This window comes from Hoplias malabaricus, chromosome 8, assembly GCF_029633855.1.
Source record: "Hoplias malabaricus isolate fHopMal1 chromosome 8, fHopMal1.hap1, whole genome shotgun sequence".
In the NCBI taxonomy this organism is placed as follows: domain Eukaryota; kingdom Metazoa; phylum Chordata; class Actinopteri; order Characiformes; family Erythrinidae; genus Hoplias; species Hoplias malabaricus.
Genome location: NC_089807.1, coordinates 30,666,296 through 30,682,537, shown reverse-complemented (window position 1 = coordinate 30,682,537; position 16,242 = coordinate 30,666,296). Strand labels below are relative to the sequence as shown.

The 16,242-nt window shown below is 42.7% G+C and overlaps 1 protein-coding gene across 2 annotated transcripts in view; it reads left to right on the top strand.

The window, feature by feature from the left end:
- meis1b (Meis homeobox 1 b) overlaps positions 1-15,051 on the top strand; it is a 70,102-nt gene extending 55,051 nt beyond the window's left edge. The window contains exons 10-13 of one of the 2 annotated variants that reach the window (XM_066678540.1): positions 8,130-8,188; positions 9,356-9,445; positions 10,012-10,105; positions 14,224-14,364. In XM_066678540.1, the coding sequence (XP_066534637.1) occupies positions 8,130-8,188; positions 9,356-9,445; positions 10,012-10,070 (208 nt within the window). In that variant the 3' untranslated portion in view covers positions 10,071-10,105; positions 14,224-14,364. Of the gene's footprint in view, positions 1-8,129; positions 8,189-9,355; positions 9,446-10,011; positions 10,106-14,223 lie in introns of both variants that reach the window. The other variant, XM_066678539.1, reaches the window with a different exon arrangement.
- The last annotated feature ends 1,191 nt before the right edge of the window (positions 15,052-16,242 follow it).

Sequence of the window (16,242 nt, the reverse complement as noted above, 5' to 3'; positions counted from 1 at the left end):
GCTTTAACAGAGTGTTCTGCTCTTCAGAGCTGATGGAAACATATTTCTGTTTTTTTTTGTTTTTTTTTTGAGAATTTTTAATTATTTACTTGGATCCCATTCAACAGCTGCATGGATACCTGGCTAATGTTAGGGTTATGATTATTGCAAAAGTTAGATATAGAACCAGGATCAAGTTCAATAGATCCCGTTTTTACTTCAATATAAGTTGAATGCAAGGTAAGCAGTGTGCTAACCGTATACTGATCACTATATATATGTATACATGACTCATATGTCCCAAGTATGTTTTATACGAGACAGAAATGACTCATGCTGTCATTATAAAAACAACCCTGTCTGTGTGTTCCTGTAGTACTGTACTGTATGATCATGAATGAATCTGTTTGTGTGGGCTGTGTCTGTTCACATATGTTACTGCTGAGGAGGTTTGCTTGTTTATGCAGCAATACTTTACTATGTGCGATGCTATTGTTTGTGTGTGTGTTTCTGCATGTTGTTGAATGGGGATGCAGTCAGAATTGTTCTTTTGTTACAGGAAGACTGTTTCTGAGCTTGGGGATGTATTGTATGTGCATGGGCGACTCTGTGGCAGTAACTTGTGGGAGGATATGTATGTGTGCGTGTGTAAGTATGTGTGTGTGTGTGCGAGTGCGCGTGTGCATTTGTGCAGAGTCTGTGAACCATACAAGGGTACAACCCTCCCACCCCACACACCCCCCCTCACTCTGTCTTACATCACATTGAGCCCCAGGCACAGCCTACATTTTTCTGCATTTCTCTCCTTCTCTTTTTATCCCCTCTTTTGTGGAAGAATCTACACATGAAAAACGAGGGTGGATATGCAGGGCTGCATTTGAAAACGGCAGCTACGTTTGGACTTCTGTTCCTCTGACTGGACTTCACATTAGCCACTGAATCCTTATTTCATTTTCATTAGGGGTTGGTATCACAGTAATTGCGTGGCTGTTGTAAACGTGACTTAAAGGAAGACTCAGTGCAGGTCTTTTCAGGTCTCCCTCCTTTAGTCAGATTTTCCTTCTCCAAACCTATAACTGAAACTAAGATTTATAAAATCTTTAGCTATAAAAATTAATTTCCTCAATTAATTATCTCTGCATTTTGTGATAACAGTAGAATCAATGCAATAATGCAGGCTTTTTTTCTGCTGAGACGTTTTATTCTGTTGGAATTGAGTTGGGCATGGCTATTTTTGACTTACATGATGTCAGGTCTACCAAAGAACCAATGAGAGTTACCAGAGTTTATGTTTGAACAACACTGATTAGGTTATAGCCCTTTTTCAACCAGTTCTTATCCAGTCGAGCACAACATTTTGAACTGTTAGGCACATTTCCATCAACATAAACAGGTTCTGTTTGCTCTCAGCTGGAACTCAAGCATAGTAGGTCTGTTATCCTGAACCGTGGTGACAAATGTTGTCATGTAAAGCCAAAGAGACTGAAGGGTTATAGTGAAAGGGTAATTTGCCAGTGGACCAGTTATATCTGTTCTCTTATTTGAAAACAAAAAAGCAAATCGTGAGGAAATAAAAACAGGAAAATGCTCCGTCTGTGTGTTTTCAGGGGCTGTGGTCGGCACGACTCTGATCTGAACCCAGTGTAAACAGTGAATAAACCATGACCCTTTTCTGACTCTATCCCTTGATCTATTTCTCTGGCACTGTCCTGATTAAAACAGACAACAGGTCTGTGATGATTAGCAGCCTTGGTTCCCATCAAAACTGGGGCAAACAATCCTAAATAGAACAAGTTCACGATCTAGAGTTTGTTTGTTGGAAAAGGGCTCCTAGATACCTGTGTCATATTTAGTTAGATTTTTGGTGGTATTGCTCAATACCTCTACAGATGGCGGATTGTTTGCATTGCCATGGCGATGCTGGTATTGATCATTGTGCAATCAGACACACCCTCACAGTTCTGAGGGGGCAGCAGTTAATGTTAATTCCTTGGCCTCTCTTTAGGATTAAACTACATTATAATATTCATACATATATGACAAGCTTTAAGAGAATGAAAGAATACTGCAAGGGGGGGCTAACATTTAGAATGTAAAGAAAAATAGATGTTAACCCATGTCTAACCGGTTATTCTACATACATAACTTTCAGACCGTCCTGCTGGGTTTTGCAGTCATTGCTGTCGTTGGTTAATCTTCAGTGTCAGTGAGGAAGAGGTACCTTTAATGCATGAATGTATGAGTTGGAAAGGGAGGTGTGAGTGGACTGCCAGGCGGGGCCTTGTGTGCCTGGTGTGAGAGGCAGAGATGGCGGTGCCAGGACGGGTGCTAAAGAACCTGGTGGAGACCACCGCAGCGTCAAGTTTGCACAGAGGCATAAAACACTCTGCCATGCAGTCATTTCCTCTCCTTCACACTCGCCTCTAATGGGCTTTGTGCTGCCACACACACACACAACTCTGCCAGTCATAGTCCTGTGTGTGTGTGTGTGTGTGTGTGTGTGTGTGTGTGTGAGTGAAGAGAGAAGGAGTGGCCCCTGGCCTGAACCATGGCCTGGGGCATTGGGCTGCATCAAATAATAATAATAATAAAAAAAAAACCTCAGAGACAGAAGCAAGACAGAGGAGGTAGAGTTGAAAATATCCCTAAGTTGTTTTATCCCTGATTTGTGCTACCTCTCTCTCTCTCTCTCTCTCTCTCTCTCGGATGGGTGGAGAGGCAGGGGAGAGTTAGCAGACCACGTACGGCCAAGAATGACCTCATAGTTTTGCAGGACCTCCTCTTTCTTTCTTTCTTTCTTTCTATCTTTCTTTCTTTCTTTCTTTCTTACTTTCTTTCTTTCTTTCTTCATGTCTCCTGATCCCTCTTTCTATTTTCTCTCTCTCTTTTATTGGTGTGAATCTATAACATTAACAATACGTACAATAACAAATGACAAATATAATATATATTTATATATAATTCTCTCTCTCTCTCTCTCTCTCTCTCTCTCTCTCTCTCTCTCTCTCTCTCTCTCTCTCTCCTCTACCCTGTAGGCCGTGTGTTTATAAAGTGTGTCCCAGGGGCCCCAGGCATTGGCCCCAGCACTGTAAAAACCAGCTTTAGTGGCAGCTTCACAGCTCTGTTAATGGAAAGGCTTTAACTGTGTTTGGTGAGAGGAGTTGAGCTGGTGCTGGTAGTGGTGGAGAATTTGGGGGAGGTGGGGTAGGTCGGGGGTGATGAAGTAACAGCAGCCCACTGAAACAGCAGAGATTAGGCCGGGCTCCTTCTACATCTGCACTGTTTTCTTTGGACAGAGTTAGAGTTGCCTCAGAGTGGAGCCAGGTAATCCCTGTAATGTTTGTGGGAATTAGGGCCCACCCCCCCACCCCCCCACCCCAGGCACAGGGGAGCCAAAATCCCACTTTCATGGGCAAGCAGCAGAGGCGAGAGATGGACTGTCTGGCTCTCGACTCAGTGAAAGGTGGCTGGGTGCAGTTAGAGGCCAGTGCAATTGGAGCTAATGAAATGCTAATGGAGTGAGAACAATTTCTGTATGATTTACTGCGTAGCTGCATTCTTCATGGAACATTCACACAATTTAGAGGATTTTTTAAATGATTATTATTTTAAAGAGATATTTCTGGAGACACAAAATAATATCGTACTCCACCCTTGCTTCTGTTCTGAGAAATACCCCTAGGTGTTTCTGTAATCTTTTCAAAGGGAAAAAAATCTTAAAACTGTGCCTCTGAAAGGGTGTGTAGCCGTCAAGAAACTGATTCAGAGAAAAGGATATAGCACTAGCTACACCAGAGCCCACTTCAGCATGGTTGAGTACATCTGGGATTACTTGGATTCTGAGAAGCAGAAAGTGCAACCCACTTCTTAGACTGAACTTTGGAGGGTATGGACAAACAATTTTTAAAGAGAAGATGATGAGAGAAACGTAACTCAACAATAAGACAGTAGTTTAAGGAACACTAGCTAACATTTGGTACTTTTGCTCCTGGCCTCCCTCTACTTTTGCAGAGTGCCAATCACATTTACAGCACTGTCCTGAAAACGGGTGGGAGTAGTTTCCAACCCACCTCGTAATGTTACACAGTGTAGTTTCCGCAGTGCTGAGGCCAGAGTAGCAACCACAGAGGCTCTTTTCTCCCTATTACAGGTCAATGAAACATCACAGTGATTTTGAAGCTGCATTTCTAAGGTAATAATATTACGTTGCGTTCCTTTAATACTTTCATAATACTGTACATAATTTCAAACATGTAATAACTGCAGTATCTGTGAAATAAATATACTTCAAATTCAGTTTTACTTAAGTTGGACTGTGCTACACGAAGTGTGCTGCAGCTTCTGCTTGCTTTCTGAGGTGTATTTGTTATAAATGCTGTCAAGCCTGTTTAAGGCTGCTGCTATAAGTCCATGTGTTGACAAAAGTGTATGTGTGTATGCATGTGTTTCTGTATGTGTGCCGAGAGGGCAAGTGTAGGCGAGAGAGAGAGAGAGAGAGAGAGAGAGAGAGAGAGAGAGAGAGAGAGAGAGAGAGAGAGAGAGAGAGAGAGAGAGAGAGAGAGAGAGAGAAGGGTGGCAGGAGTGTAAATGGAATTTGTGCAGCAAACAGCTGGACGGGTTTATTTAAACACAAGCAGGGCTGAGAGACTGACCCCGGTTTGACTCAGGGAGGGGGGAGGGGGAAGCCATGGAGCTTTTTTTTTTCTTTTTGTTTTTTTTTTTTTATTATGACTTTGAGCCGGATTAGAATAGAAGGAGTGATGCTCTTATTTCTCCGTTCGGCCTGCAGGCATGTCAACATGTGACTGAAGACTACAGTAACTAATTACTTAAGTAAATGGATCTGTGCTTGAGACATGGATGATAAAGTTGGCTTCACCAGAAGGGTGTGATGTAGGGGGAGGTGTATGGGTAGTGTACAATTGTGCCTATGCTTGAACTGCCAATGATCTTGCAGCACTGCTCCCTAATTAGAAAGTCCTCACCCTTGTATCAATGAGGGATCAATCTGGTGATAATTACATTACAAATTCAAGCTCTATCTCCTGTTCGTTTGGTTGGGCTGGATATTGTTGTGATGACCAATGTACAGCCGATTCATCATTCCCCTTCTTCTCCAGCATAACTGATGTGCCCTTGTGTGGAATTTTAATATACATGGAAATGTAGCTGAGTAGGTTGAAATGTGATTTCATGAGTGAATTTAGTAGTCTGTAGTCATGCATACTCACACTGCACTCAGGTTAGGTTTTGAGAGAGAGAGAGAGAGAGAGAGAGAGAGAGAGAGAGAGAGAGAGAGAGAGAGAGAGAGAGAGAGAGAGAGCACAGCGAGGCAAATAAAGAAGGCTTGCTGAGGAAAATGGCCTACTTCATATGCATTTAGATAGACACGCCGCAATGTAACCTTTTGTATCTCCAATCTGGATCTTTCCAGCAACGGTTATTAAATTATCCCCTAATTGGTCACGCAACAAAGGCAGCTGATGAAAAAGACAATTTCTTGCTTTTAATTGGCCATTTCACGTGCCGTTTGGGCTACACCTGGGCGTTTGTAATGAGAATGGGATATTATGAGGGCCCCGGCAGACGAGACAGCAATCAGTTCCACTCTCTCTGTGAAAGAGTAAAGGGAGCGAACGGAAAAGTATGAACAAACACACACTTTTGGAGAAGCAGGAGTTGAGCTGCAGGGGGAGGGAGAAAAGGCTGGGCTTCTTTCGTGCCTCATTTGACTCATAAGTGGCTTTAATTCAGTCATTTTTCTAAGCTCTGTCTTTTTCTTCCTCCCCCTTCACCCTCTACTCTTTTCACCCGACTTCAGAGGTGCCACCGGTGGCGTTTTGCTCCAAAATAGGCCCCCATTGTCCGTAGCCTGGGCTGAATAGCGGCCTTCATTGTGTGCCGATGGGAAGTTGAAACTGAACAGGCCGTAAACGCGGGACTATGGCGCTGTGGGGTCGCGCGGAGGTGAACTTTTTACTCCTAATGGGGTAATGGCGGGCGGCTTTAGCGCACTGGCTGTCTCTCCCTCAGCCCCCTTTTTTTAACCGTTTGCCTAGCGTATAGAGCAGAGCATGACCGCTCTTTTTCTTCACAACTTCTACAGACCACCCCCTCCCCAACTTCCCTCCTTTCCCTTACCCGCCCTCGTTCCCTTGTGCTCTCTCTCTCTCTCTCTCTCTCGGTCTCTCCCCCCCCCCCCTCCTCTCCCTACTTGGTATTGTGTAGCACTTGTCCTTTGTTCCAGTCTTCTGGTGCATCTGGCCTTAGATATGGTGAAGGTTTGGAGATGAGCGTTAGATATCTTTTAAAAAATGTAAATGAAAGAAAAATGAACAGCAGAAGTTATTTCCTCATAGAGAACGAGCAAGAGAGCGAGGAGGGAGAAGAGAAAAAGATAGAGAGGGAGGGAGGCAGAAGCAAGTAAAATGCAAACGGCAGAGGTCAGCAGATAGACAGTGGTGACCCGCCTCTGACCCCAGAGCCAGAGATTGAGGCAGAGAGGAGAAGGCAATAAAAGGAATGCCTAGGCCACGACTCCCCCTGCTCTGCGCTGCTGCTGCTGACGATAAAACTCCAGACATTCCCTCATTTGATGGTGCACTGCCATGTTGCTACATTCCTCCCCTGCACACTTTTTCATAGGACAGTGTTTGATGTCAGTGAGTGATACTGGTGATAACTGTAACTAACTAAATAAATTAATTAATTAAAAAAGGGGAGGATTCTAAAGATGTCCAAGCTCCTCGCTGGCGAAAAAGCATTCTTTATAGTACCATAAAAGTGCTCTTTCATCTGGTACTACTTCATCTTCATGAATATTTTTTTATTGTTCTTTCCATTATTGTCATTTTTATAGTTACTGTTGAAGACGTCTTAATTATAAAATTACATTAAAAATTACATAAAAGTTACTAATATTAAAAAGAACAATATCCTATACTTAAACAGTGCGTACTATAAAACCCTTCAAAAACCTGTTTAATGCAAATACTGCATAGCAGACCCCGACTTTTTTTTTTTGTTTTTGGTCTTTAAATCTGTATCTTTTTGCTCTTCTATAAATTCTACATCTTTGCTCTTCTTATCCTCTCTTTATCTTTATCTCCTCTTTCTCTTTCTCCACCCCTTGCCATGCTGAAAAGAGTGGCCTGGCTATTGTTTCCTTAAAAGTCTACTAATTCCCGCTCAAAGGATGAAATGGAAGTGTCCAACTGTGGCAACAGCAGGGGGACATAAATCAAGTAGAAACCCCAGAGCTTGCTCTCCTGGAGGTCACTGGGGTCAGGGGGTCAACCCAGAAGGTTTAAGCTGAGCAGGCAGCAGTGGTGCTGGGTACTGGAGTGGCAAGATTGGGGAGTAGTCACTGGGTGCAAGAATTGTACTTTGTTTTGTTTTGCTTTGTTTCTGTGTTGTTTGGTTTAATTTTTTTTTTACTATTATTATTTTTTTAAAAATGCTACACTTGGCAAGAATACAGGGAAGAAAAGGCAAAACCATTCCAAAACTCTTCAGTTAATCTACATTCATGATTTGTTTTCTCTGTTGAGAAGTGGGTGGAAAAAAAAGAATCTGCCTTATGTTTGCTCTTTAATGATGTGTCATTCTTCTGCCAGAATATTTCTCACATACACTCACACACTGTGACACATGCCAACTAGGCCTGAACGCACGAACCATTCCACTGTAAAGTAGTGACAGCAAGTGGAAGAAAAAAAAACATGACATGTCTCTGAAACTTGCAGAGAGAGAGAGAGAGGGGAAAAAAAGTGCCATTTGGTGGATTAGCTGTATTTGCTTTTCAGAGGTGGCGTATGTTGAAGCTGTGCAAGTTTGTACAAGCCGCTTAGCTTTGTGAGTTCAGTATACATTTCTCTGTTGGTGGTGATTTCACCGTGACACTCCCTTCTCTCCTACCCGAGGACTTAAAGGAAAATGAAAATAATCCCTTGTTCTTTAGGTTCCCTGATTAGCAGCCCGGGCTGGTCTGAACAGTTTTAGGTTGGGCTTTCCACAATATGTTTGAGAGTGTCAAAAGCACAAGCTACATTTGCAGACCCCCTGCGGGCTTGGCATGTACTAGCCTTACTGTTTTTGAAGGACTCTAAACAAACTAACTGTATTATTTTGTTTCTGTATTTCTGTTCTAGGTTCATTAATGCAAGAAGGAGAATAGTGCAGCCAATGATCGACCAGTCCAACCGAGCAGGCAAGTCCCCTAGAGTAACAGTGTTCAAGTCACGCAGGCGAAAGCCTTCCCCCAGCCATGCACTAGGAGGCTCGCCGGCCGGTAAATACACTGCCCAGCCTGGATGTTAGGAGTGATTGACCACTAAAATCTATCCAATTAACCCAAGGCACTAATCACAGTGACTCACAGTCACTGTATTACGCCCTTAGAAGAAAAAGAAACTAGTATATATGATCAATTTAAAGGAACACTATATAAGATTTGGTATTGTTGCTCCTGGGCTCCCACTACAGTTGTAGAGTGTAATTCACTTTTACAACACTGTTCTCAAGTCAGGAGGGAGGAGGGAGTGTATTCCGGCCCACTTTCAGAAGTTATTTAGTGCGTGTTCTGCAGTGCTGGGCCTGGAGAAGCAACATCAGAAGCTCTATTCTCCCTATTACAGGCCGGTGAACGATCACAGTGCTTCTGAAGCTGTAATCGTACGGCAAAAATACTACATAGTGTTCCTTTAACTTTTGAAATCATAACTATGGCTGAGAATTACTTAAATGTTCTAATGTTCTAAAATACAGCTACTTCTGTTGAAACTGAAAATAAGATTTGTTCATAAAAGAGTAGGGTATAGTACATAGTTTTTCTGAATTAGGTTTGTTTTGTTTTTTGCGCTTAACCGATCCCCTGGTGGATGGCTTGTTGTGAACTGCTTTTAAAGTTTATTACCTGTGATGGGGTTCAGAGGGCAGGGTTGCAGTGGGGGACTCAGAAAAGTTCAAAGGCAGTCACACAAAGCTCAGCTGTTGTTTTCGATTGAATAAGTGCCTTATGCAGTGCCCTAAAAATAAAATATACCTGTGGTAAGTACAGTCATATTTATTCAGGAAAGACGTATACAGGGTTTTTAACCATGCAAAACAATACTGATCTAAATGAATGTGTATTCCAGTGCTCTGGAAAGCTACACAGATGATCAAAAGTCATCTGTTATATTTCTGTTGGAATTACTTCCATGTTTAGTTCTAATCTTAGTTTGATCTGAAACGTATGAAGCGTAATTGCTTAAGACAGTGAGACAGCTAAGAAGCATTAGTTTGTGCGTCCGTTACCAGATGATGTTAAGCAATGGACACTTAATTAAAAGCACTAATTGACCAGTGTCCTGTGCCCTCCCCCGTTTTCCTGCAGTAAGTCAAGGAGCTCCCTACAACCCAGATGGTCAGCCCATGGGAGGCTTTGTGATGGACGGCCAGCAGCACATGGGAATCAGACCACCTGGTAAGACTTTGGCGTGTCTCCTTCTCCTCTGCCATCTCCCACCTTCGCACCCCCTCCTCTTGCCTCACTACCACCAATCTCTCCAGTCTAGCCAGGAGAGGCCAGCCTCTGATAGTAGCACAGGTGTAGCCCCTCACATAACACCCCTTTCCCATTCTCCTTCCCCCTTTCTAAGCCCTGTCAGTCTGAGGCTACCTTCTCGAGTGTCTCTTCCCTTTTTCTCAGAATTCCTACCCCTCCATGTTCCTAAGCCCCTTCTACTCCCTCCTATGTTCCTGGTCATCATCTCTGTATCTAACTCTCCTTTTCCTTCCCCCCACTGGTCACTCCACCTCCTCTCTTAAGCCATGGGATTTGCCCAAAGCCAGACTACTTTCCAACCCAGCCACTGATCTTATTGTTTACTTTAGAGTGCAAATTCTTTGTCTCTTCTTTGCTGTTTAGTCTTGTATTTCCTCAACTTCTCTTCGTAACTATGGGAATTGTACTTCTGATACCTGTCCTGCTTTCCTGTCTGAATTTCTCACCTTCTGGCATTCTTCTTCGATTGTTTTCTCTCCTTCCAGGGCCTATGAGTGGGATGGGCATGAATATGGGCATGGAGGGACAGTGGCACTACATGTAACCTTCTAGTTAACCAATCGCAAAGCAATGGGGGAAGTAAGTACACAACAGGGTCTCTAAATCTTTTTTTTGACATCTATACTCTCTGTGCCTCACTGTGGAAACACACACAGTACTTCATTTTGCATTGGTGCTTAATGTGTATCACTTTAACAGTGCTAGCGTTTCTGCTGGTGCAATTAAAAAGTCAGCCTTCCAGTCTGATAGGAGTCTTTGATCAAGCCTATGTGTATGTGTCTGCGCAGAACTGTAGCCTTTCCGGCCTTTCACTCTTGCTCAATTTATTGGCCACGACTAAACAGTGTATAGAATCACACTGGATGGAAAAATGGGTGAAAGGAGAGAGAGAGAGAGAGAGTGAAAGAGGGAGGGAGACTGATTCAAGCAGTGGCGAGTTGAGGGTAGAGGGATTGAGGTTGAGGTTTTGGACGAAGGCGGGGGTGGAGGTGGGGGGTTGGTGGGACGTCACCATAGCAACAGACTGATTGGCAAAATGTAAGCAGGCTGCAGCAGTGCAGTGAGAGGAAAGTGCATGTCCCCAACGTGTCATAAATCTGCCTCTCTGCAGCTGATGCATGAGTTCCATTAATACACTAACCTGTATGGCAGCACACTGACACACACTTGTGAGCCCCTCAGCCAAACCCTGCTGCCAGATCCATGGAAGTCATTCACTGATGTTATTAGCATGGGCCATTTTTAAAGGTGGAGGTGTTTTCATCGATCCTGACTTGGTCTACCGTTTTCCTCTCTGCCTGTCCTAATAGGATTACCTATGGCAAAGGGAGGGGAAGTGAAAGAGTGCAAAATGGAGGTGTGCACAGCAGGGTACGCAGCTTAGCCCAGCCTAATTGACTATATCCAAATTAAATATGCCATCACAAGCACTGTGACAAATGGATTTGACTTATTCAGTATGCGAAAATAGAGACCATTAATGCAGCCATGCACAGAATGCTTCTGTTGTCCAAAATATTCCTGCTTCTTACACTCCACTGTTCTGAACCAAGAGAAACATTATGGTAATACAGCCCTTGCTATTTAAAGGCTCCTATCCATCTCTGCTTGTTGTCATTTTGAGTGTATGTGCATGAGGCTCTCTCTCTCTGTGTGTGTGTGTGTGTGTGTGTGTGTGTCTAAATATGAAGAGTGTTTCCTCGTGTCCAAACGCCAGCGTTCCAGCAGCTGCCATAGTTCCCAAAAGACTGGCGAGCAACCTGCTTTAAACAGCCTCAATTTGCTTGCTGAATTCTGTAATTGGGCCGCGTGTGGAATCGTAGATGAGATGGGTTGAGGGGAGAGATGGGTTGAGAGAGAGAGAGAGAGAGAGAGAGAGAGAGAGAGAGAGAGAGAGAGAAAGAAACTGAATATGGGAATAGAAAGTGAAGCAGAGTGTGACAGAAATATGTCGCAGTGGTTGGGAATGCCTGGTCTTTATGGCTTCATCACTAAAATTTCCAGGCTTGTCTAATTTAAATATTGTTACTTTAGTTTCTAGGTCAATTAAATGTAAGTGATGTGTTTTATACTTCATGACCAATTAAATTAATAGGTTATTACAAAAAAAACGTTATCTTATTTGATTAAGAGACCAAGGGTTCATTATTTTTTATAAGCAATTTTCATTAGTTGGCGAGATTTTCCTTAAGGCAAGATTAGGCACTTATTTGCCAGGGAGTCCCAAGACCTGAAATTAAGGTGTTCCTAGCAGTCACACTGCAACATTACTTAAAACCAAAGCCAATTAAATCTACTTAGTGAGAGCGTTATGCCTTCTACTCCTGATTATAGAGCTTATGGGTCTTGGAAACAATGCACCTGTCAGTGCAGATCCAATCTGGCTACTCAAGCAGAAGAGTGGGAGTCTTTGATAACTGAAGGAACTGCTGTTTTATGTCCATTCCCCCTAACGCTGCTCTTTGTGGTCCTTCAACCAAATTAGCCAAGGGTGGCCCATATTTGGAAATTATATTTTCAAGACAATGGTGATCAGAGGAAGCATTAATTATGGGCACGTAGACAAAAAATGTTGAATTCCCCTTCCCCCTTCCTGAGTCCAGATGCCGCTGGTATGCTTTGGTGAGCTCGCCTGGTAACCCTAACTCTGCTGGAGGTCTTTTGTCTGCGATTTCATTCCTTCCAATTATTAAGCAGAAGTTTGTTAACCTTCCACAGGGTCAAGATTCCCTCCACTCACCCTCCACCGGCCTGAAATTTTACTTTTCTTGCATTGTCTGTGCAAATATCCGTTTATTCAGTCCCGTGGCACTTCGGAAAATGTACCAGTGAAGGACTCAATATATTGATTGGCTTATTAAGAGTAAAAAATGCAATTTGCCACCATGCCCTTTTCCTTGACCCAAGCTGTTGCTTTATTTGCGGTAGACTGGATGTTTTCCATCCCTGTGATATTCACCAAACACTCTTTAAAGATTGGAATCAAATTCAATTGATGACCCCAAATAAGCTCAGGTCATCCTTGTAAGGACCAAATAGCTCTGCTCAGCACATGTTTACAGATGAGGGCAAATACGCGGCCATCCAAAAGCTGTTAAGTGAGCAGCGTTGAGTTACCCTTAGCGCTCTATTATATGGGCTGTGGGTTCTGCATGGCTGCCATAGGGCCAGTAGCTTTCATGCAAGTGGCACACTCATGCACACCAAGGTGAGGCCTCTCGAGTGGCACCATTGTTGATTTTCACCTTTCGTCTTTAATTTGAGCACAATGGCTCTGTTTCTCAGTGGCAGTTTCAGCATGAGCTGCAGACCTTTGCCTATTGTGTTTAAAGAGAGATAAGTGGAGTCTGTGCAGGGCATAAAGGGGTGGCTTATTTTACTCCATTTGTCATTGTTATAAACTCCTCTGGCTTGGCCTCTAAAGACTTGGCTCATGCATCAGTGAAACAGAAATGTGTTAATGTGTGTTCCTGTGAAGTCCAGTCTAACTTGAATCCTGAGGTGTATTTATAATTTATTAGTATGTTATTAGTTTGTTTGAGTGGGATGCTATCACCTCATCTCTGAATAATTTAGCATATATTGATAGAAAGATATTATAAAAAACTACACTCATTGCACTCGATTCAAATTATTTTAGCAGAAAACAACTTTTTTTTTCAGTCAAACTCTAATATTCACTATATATTCCATATGTTTACACTAATTGTGTGGATTTGATCTGAATATAAATTAACAGATCAGGATGAACAATCAGATCAGGGTATGCACTATCCTTCACACTGACCTTAGTGAAGGGCAATCTTCTGGTTGACTGGGCTTGTGTGATTGTGGCTGAGGCCAGGCCGGCTAGATACTGCACTGAGGATGGCTCACTGGTAAAGGGAGCAGCAGCAGAGTGCTGTGCTAAAACCACAAAGCCAGTCCCTGGAGACAGACCCACACCCATTGCATGAACCCTCTCATTCCACTGCCTCTTTTTTTTTTTGAGAAAGAGGACAGCCTTCATTACTATTTGCCACACTGAGACACAGCTAAAAAAATAATAATAAAAAATCATATGTGAACACTATAACCTGTCACTACTCTCAATTCTGTAAAATCTGAACGCAGAACTAATTTATTGCACAACCAAAAAATTATTATGTAAATACAACTTAAGATATACTTCTCACTTTTGAAGGATATATATATTATATAACTTTATAACTGTAAAACTAATATGTAAGGAACACTAGGTAAGATATGGAATTTTTGCTCCTGGGCTCCCCCTACAGTTCCAGAATGTAGTTATTCTACATCACTATCATGAAATCGCAGGGGAGGGAGGTGGGTTGCTTTCCTACCCTCCTCCAAAAGTTACGTAGTGCAGTTTCTGTAGTTCTAAGCCCAGCTGAACAATGACAGAGGCTCTGTTCTCCCTATTATACGTCACTGAGGCATCACAATGATTCTGAATCTGTCATTTTTAAAGTAAAATTACTATCTAGTGTTCCTTTAAATCAGCACTATACTCAAGTTCTAGGTCTTACCACATAGTGTGTTAACACTAGGTGTCACACAAAACAAGGTATGATTGGTGTTATTTTTGCAATGGGTGTAGTTTTGAGTGCATGTGTAGCATTGATGTTTCACAGTGCCTTATTTGAGTCTTTGAAACTGAGCTTGCCAAACTGATCCCTCTGTGCTTCCTGTAGGACTGCAGGGCATGCCAGGGGACTTCCTGTCTCACAGCAGCCCAGCGGCCATGGGCATGGGCCAGCCAGCCTACGGTGGTCCCCAACTCCCCCACCACTCTGGCCAGCTGCAACCTGGGCCTCCCATGCGTTCCTACATTCCTGGACACCCCCAGCACTCAGCGATGTTGATGCATGGAGGACCACCCCATCCTGCCATGCCCATGTCAGCCTCCAGCCCCCCCATGCTTCCCCCCGGAGACCCCACCATGGGCGGACAAGTCATGGACATCCATGCCCAGTAGTTTGCTCCAAATGGATCCTTGAAACAGCCGCGCTTGAGACTGGGAACTGCGATTGGTTTGTTTCTGGTGCTCACACAGAAATTATTACATGCTGACTTGCTGCAGAAACTGAGGAGCTCTTCATTCTTCAGCATGGACAGGGTTTAAGAAAGGAGCCAGCGTCTGCAGACTATGGGACACTTACCGAGGATGTGCCCTTCGCAAAGAGTCAAACCAAGAGAAAGAGAAAGATTGAAATTATTACTATATCAGCTCCTATGGGGGAGGGAGGAAAAGAATCTGTATACTGTTGTAAAATTACATTTGGACTCATATGAGAACTGGGAATTAAGTATTGTAAATGCTATCGTATTGTTCTGCATATTATGTTGTTTCTAATAGATTTTTTAAAAAAGGATATGAACATTTTTTCTTTCCACACTATGTGTGTGCCATCTCCATAGACTTTTGACCTCTTCCCTAATTCACCTTGCGTTCAGAAAGAAAAAAAAACATATGTGAATAAATCAATAATTGGTTGAAGCGTTTACTTACTAGAGTATTTTCTTTTTCTTCTGCTAAGACAGGGTTGATAATTAAGACACTTGGGGATATGACATATAACATATATATTTACTGACCAGGGCACTGGTATACTGTGTATAAAATGTTTTAATTTAAATCTTGGTTTGTTTATGTACAATATATCTAAGTTGTACAGAGGTGAGGCCTAATTAAGTATAATTAGATAGACGTCTAATTAATAAAAAAACAACCATTTAATTAGATTTTTAAAAATATATATTTTAAATAATCTTCAATCTGGCTAACGGTGCTTTCTTACTTCAGATTATGTCATTTGGTTCTGCTTCTTTAACTACATGTCACTCCACTCATTAACAGTAATAGACCCGTATGTAGAAGTATATTTCTGTAAACTTTGTTATTTGCTCCTTTTCGCTGAGGACTGAGGAAAACATTTTGCTTACGGAGTGCATGACCAGTATGCAAGGTAAGTAAAACTGGTCTCTGCCACAGCAGGCCTACACACAGCTTTAAAATGACCCCCAAGTGGCTCGGTGTGAGCGGTTGAGGCTGCGTGCAAGAACGATGGTGTCGTATCCCGGATGTTGGAGCCTACATCTGACAGCGTTGAGTTCCTCGATGTAAAAAAAAATACTTTAAAATAAAGAACGCGCTTTTAACAAGTTGAACGTTGAGGTCCTGTAAGCAAAGGAGTTAAATGTCCTCGGATGAGCTGGTGTAAACCAAACTCCAATGACATATCAACGAGCTGCTGTTCACCACCAGCTCCAGAGCTAACGGCTAACAGCCCGGATTCTGTGTGTTATGGCTTTCTGCTCTTTGTTTCTGAATGTTTCATTGTGTGTGTGTGCGCAGTGGAGGTTTTAATCACTGTATGTTGTGTGTGTGTGTGTGTGTGTGTGTGTATGTGTGTGAATTCCTGAGACTCTCTCAGCGCGCTGCTCCGGAGACGGAGCTGGAGATAAATCCCATGTTTGACTGCCATCTTTAGGGGATCTGGAAAACTGTCCTTCAGGGAACCGCGGTAAACGCTCAGGGAAAAACAGCGCAATTTAATTCAGAAATCTTCACGAAAGAAAAAAAAAGGGTCAGTTCTTGTAAATCCAGAATTTAGCGACAGTTATATTAATTGCTTTAGATGGAAGATTAGATGTCCATACGCGTGATAATTAAACCAGGCAGAGTTTCTGGTTAATACAATTTTGAAGAA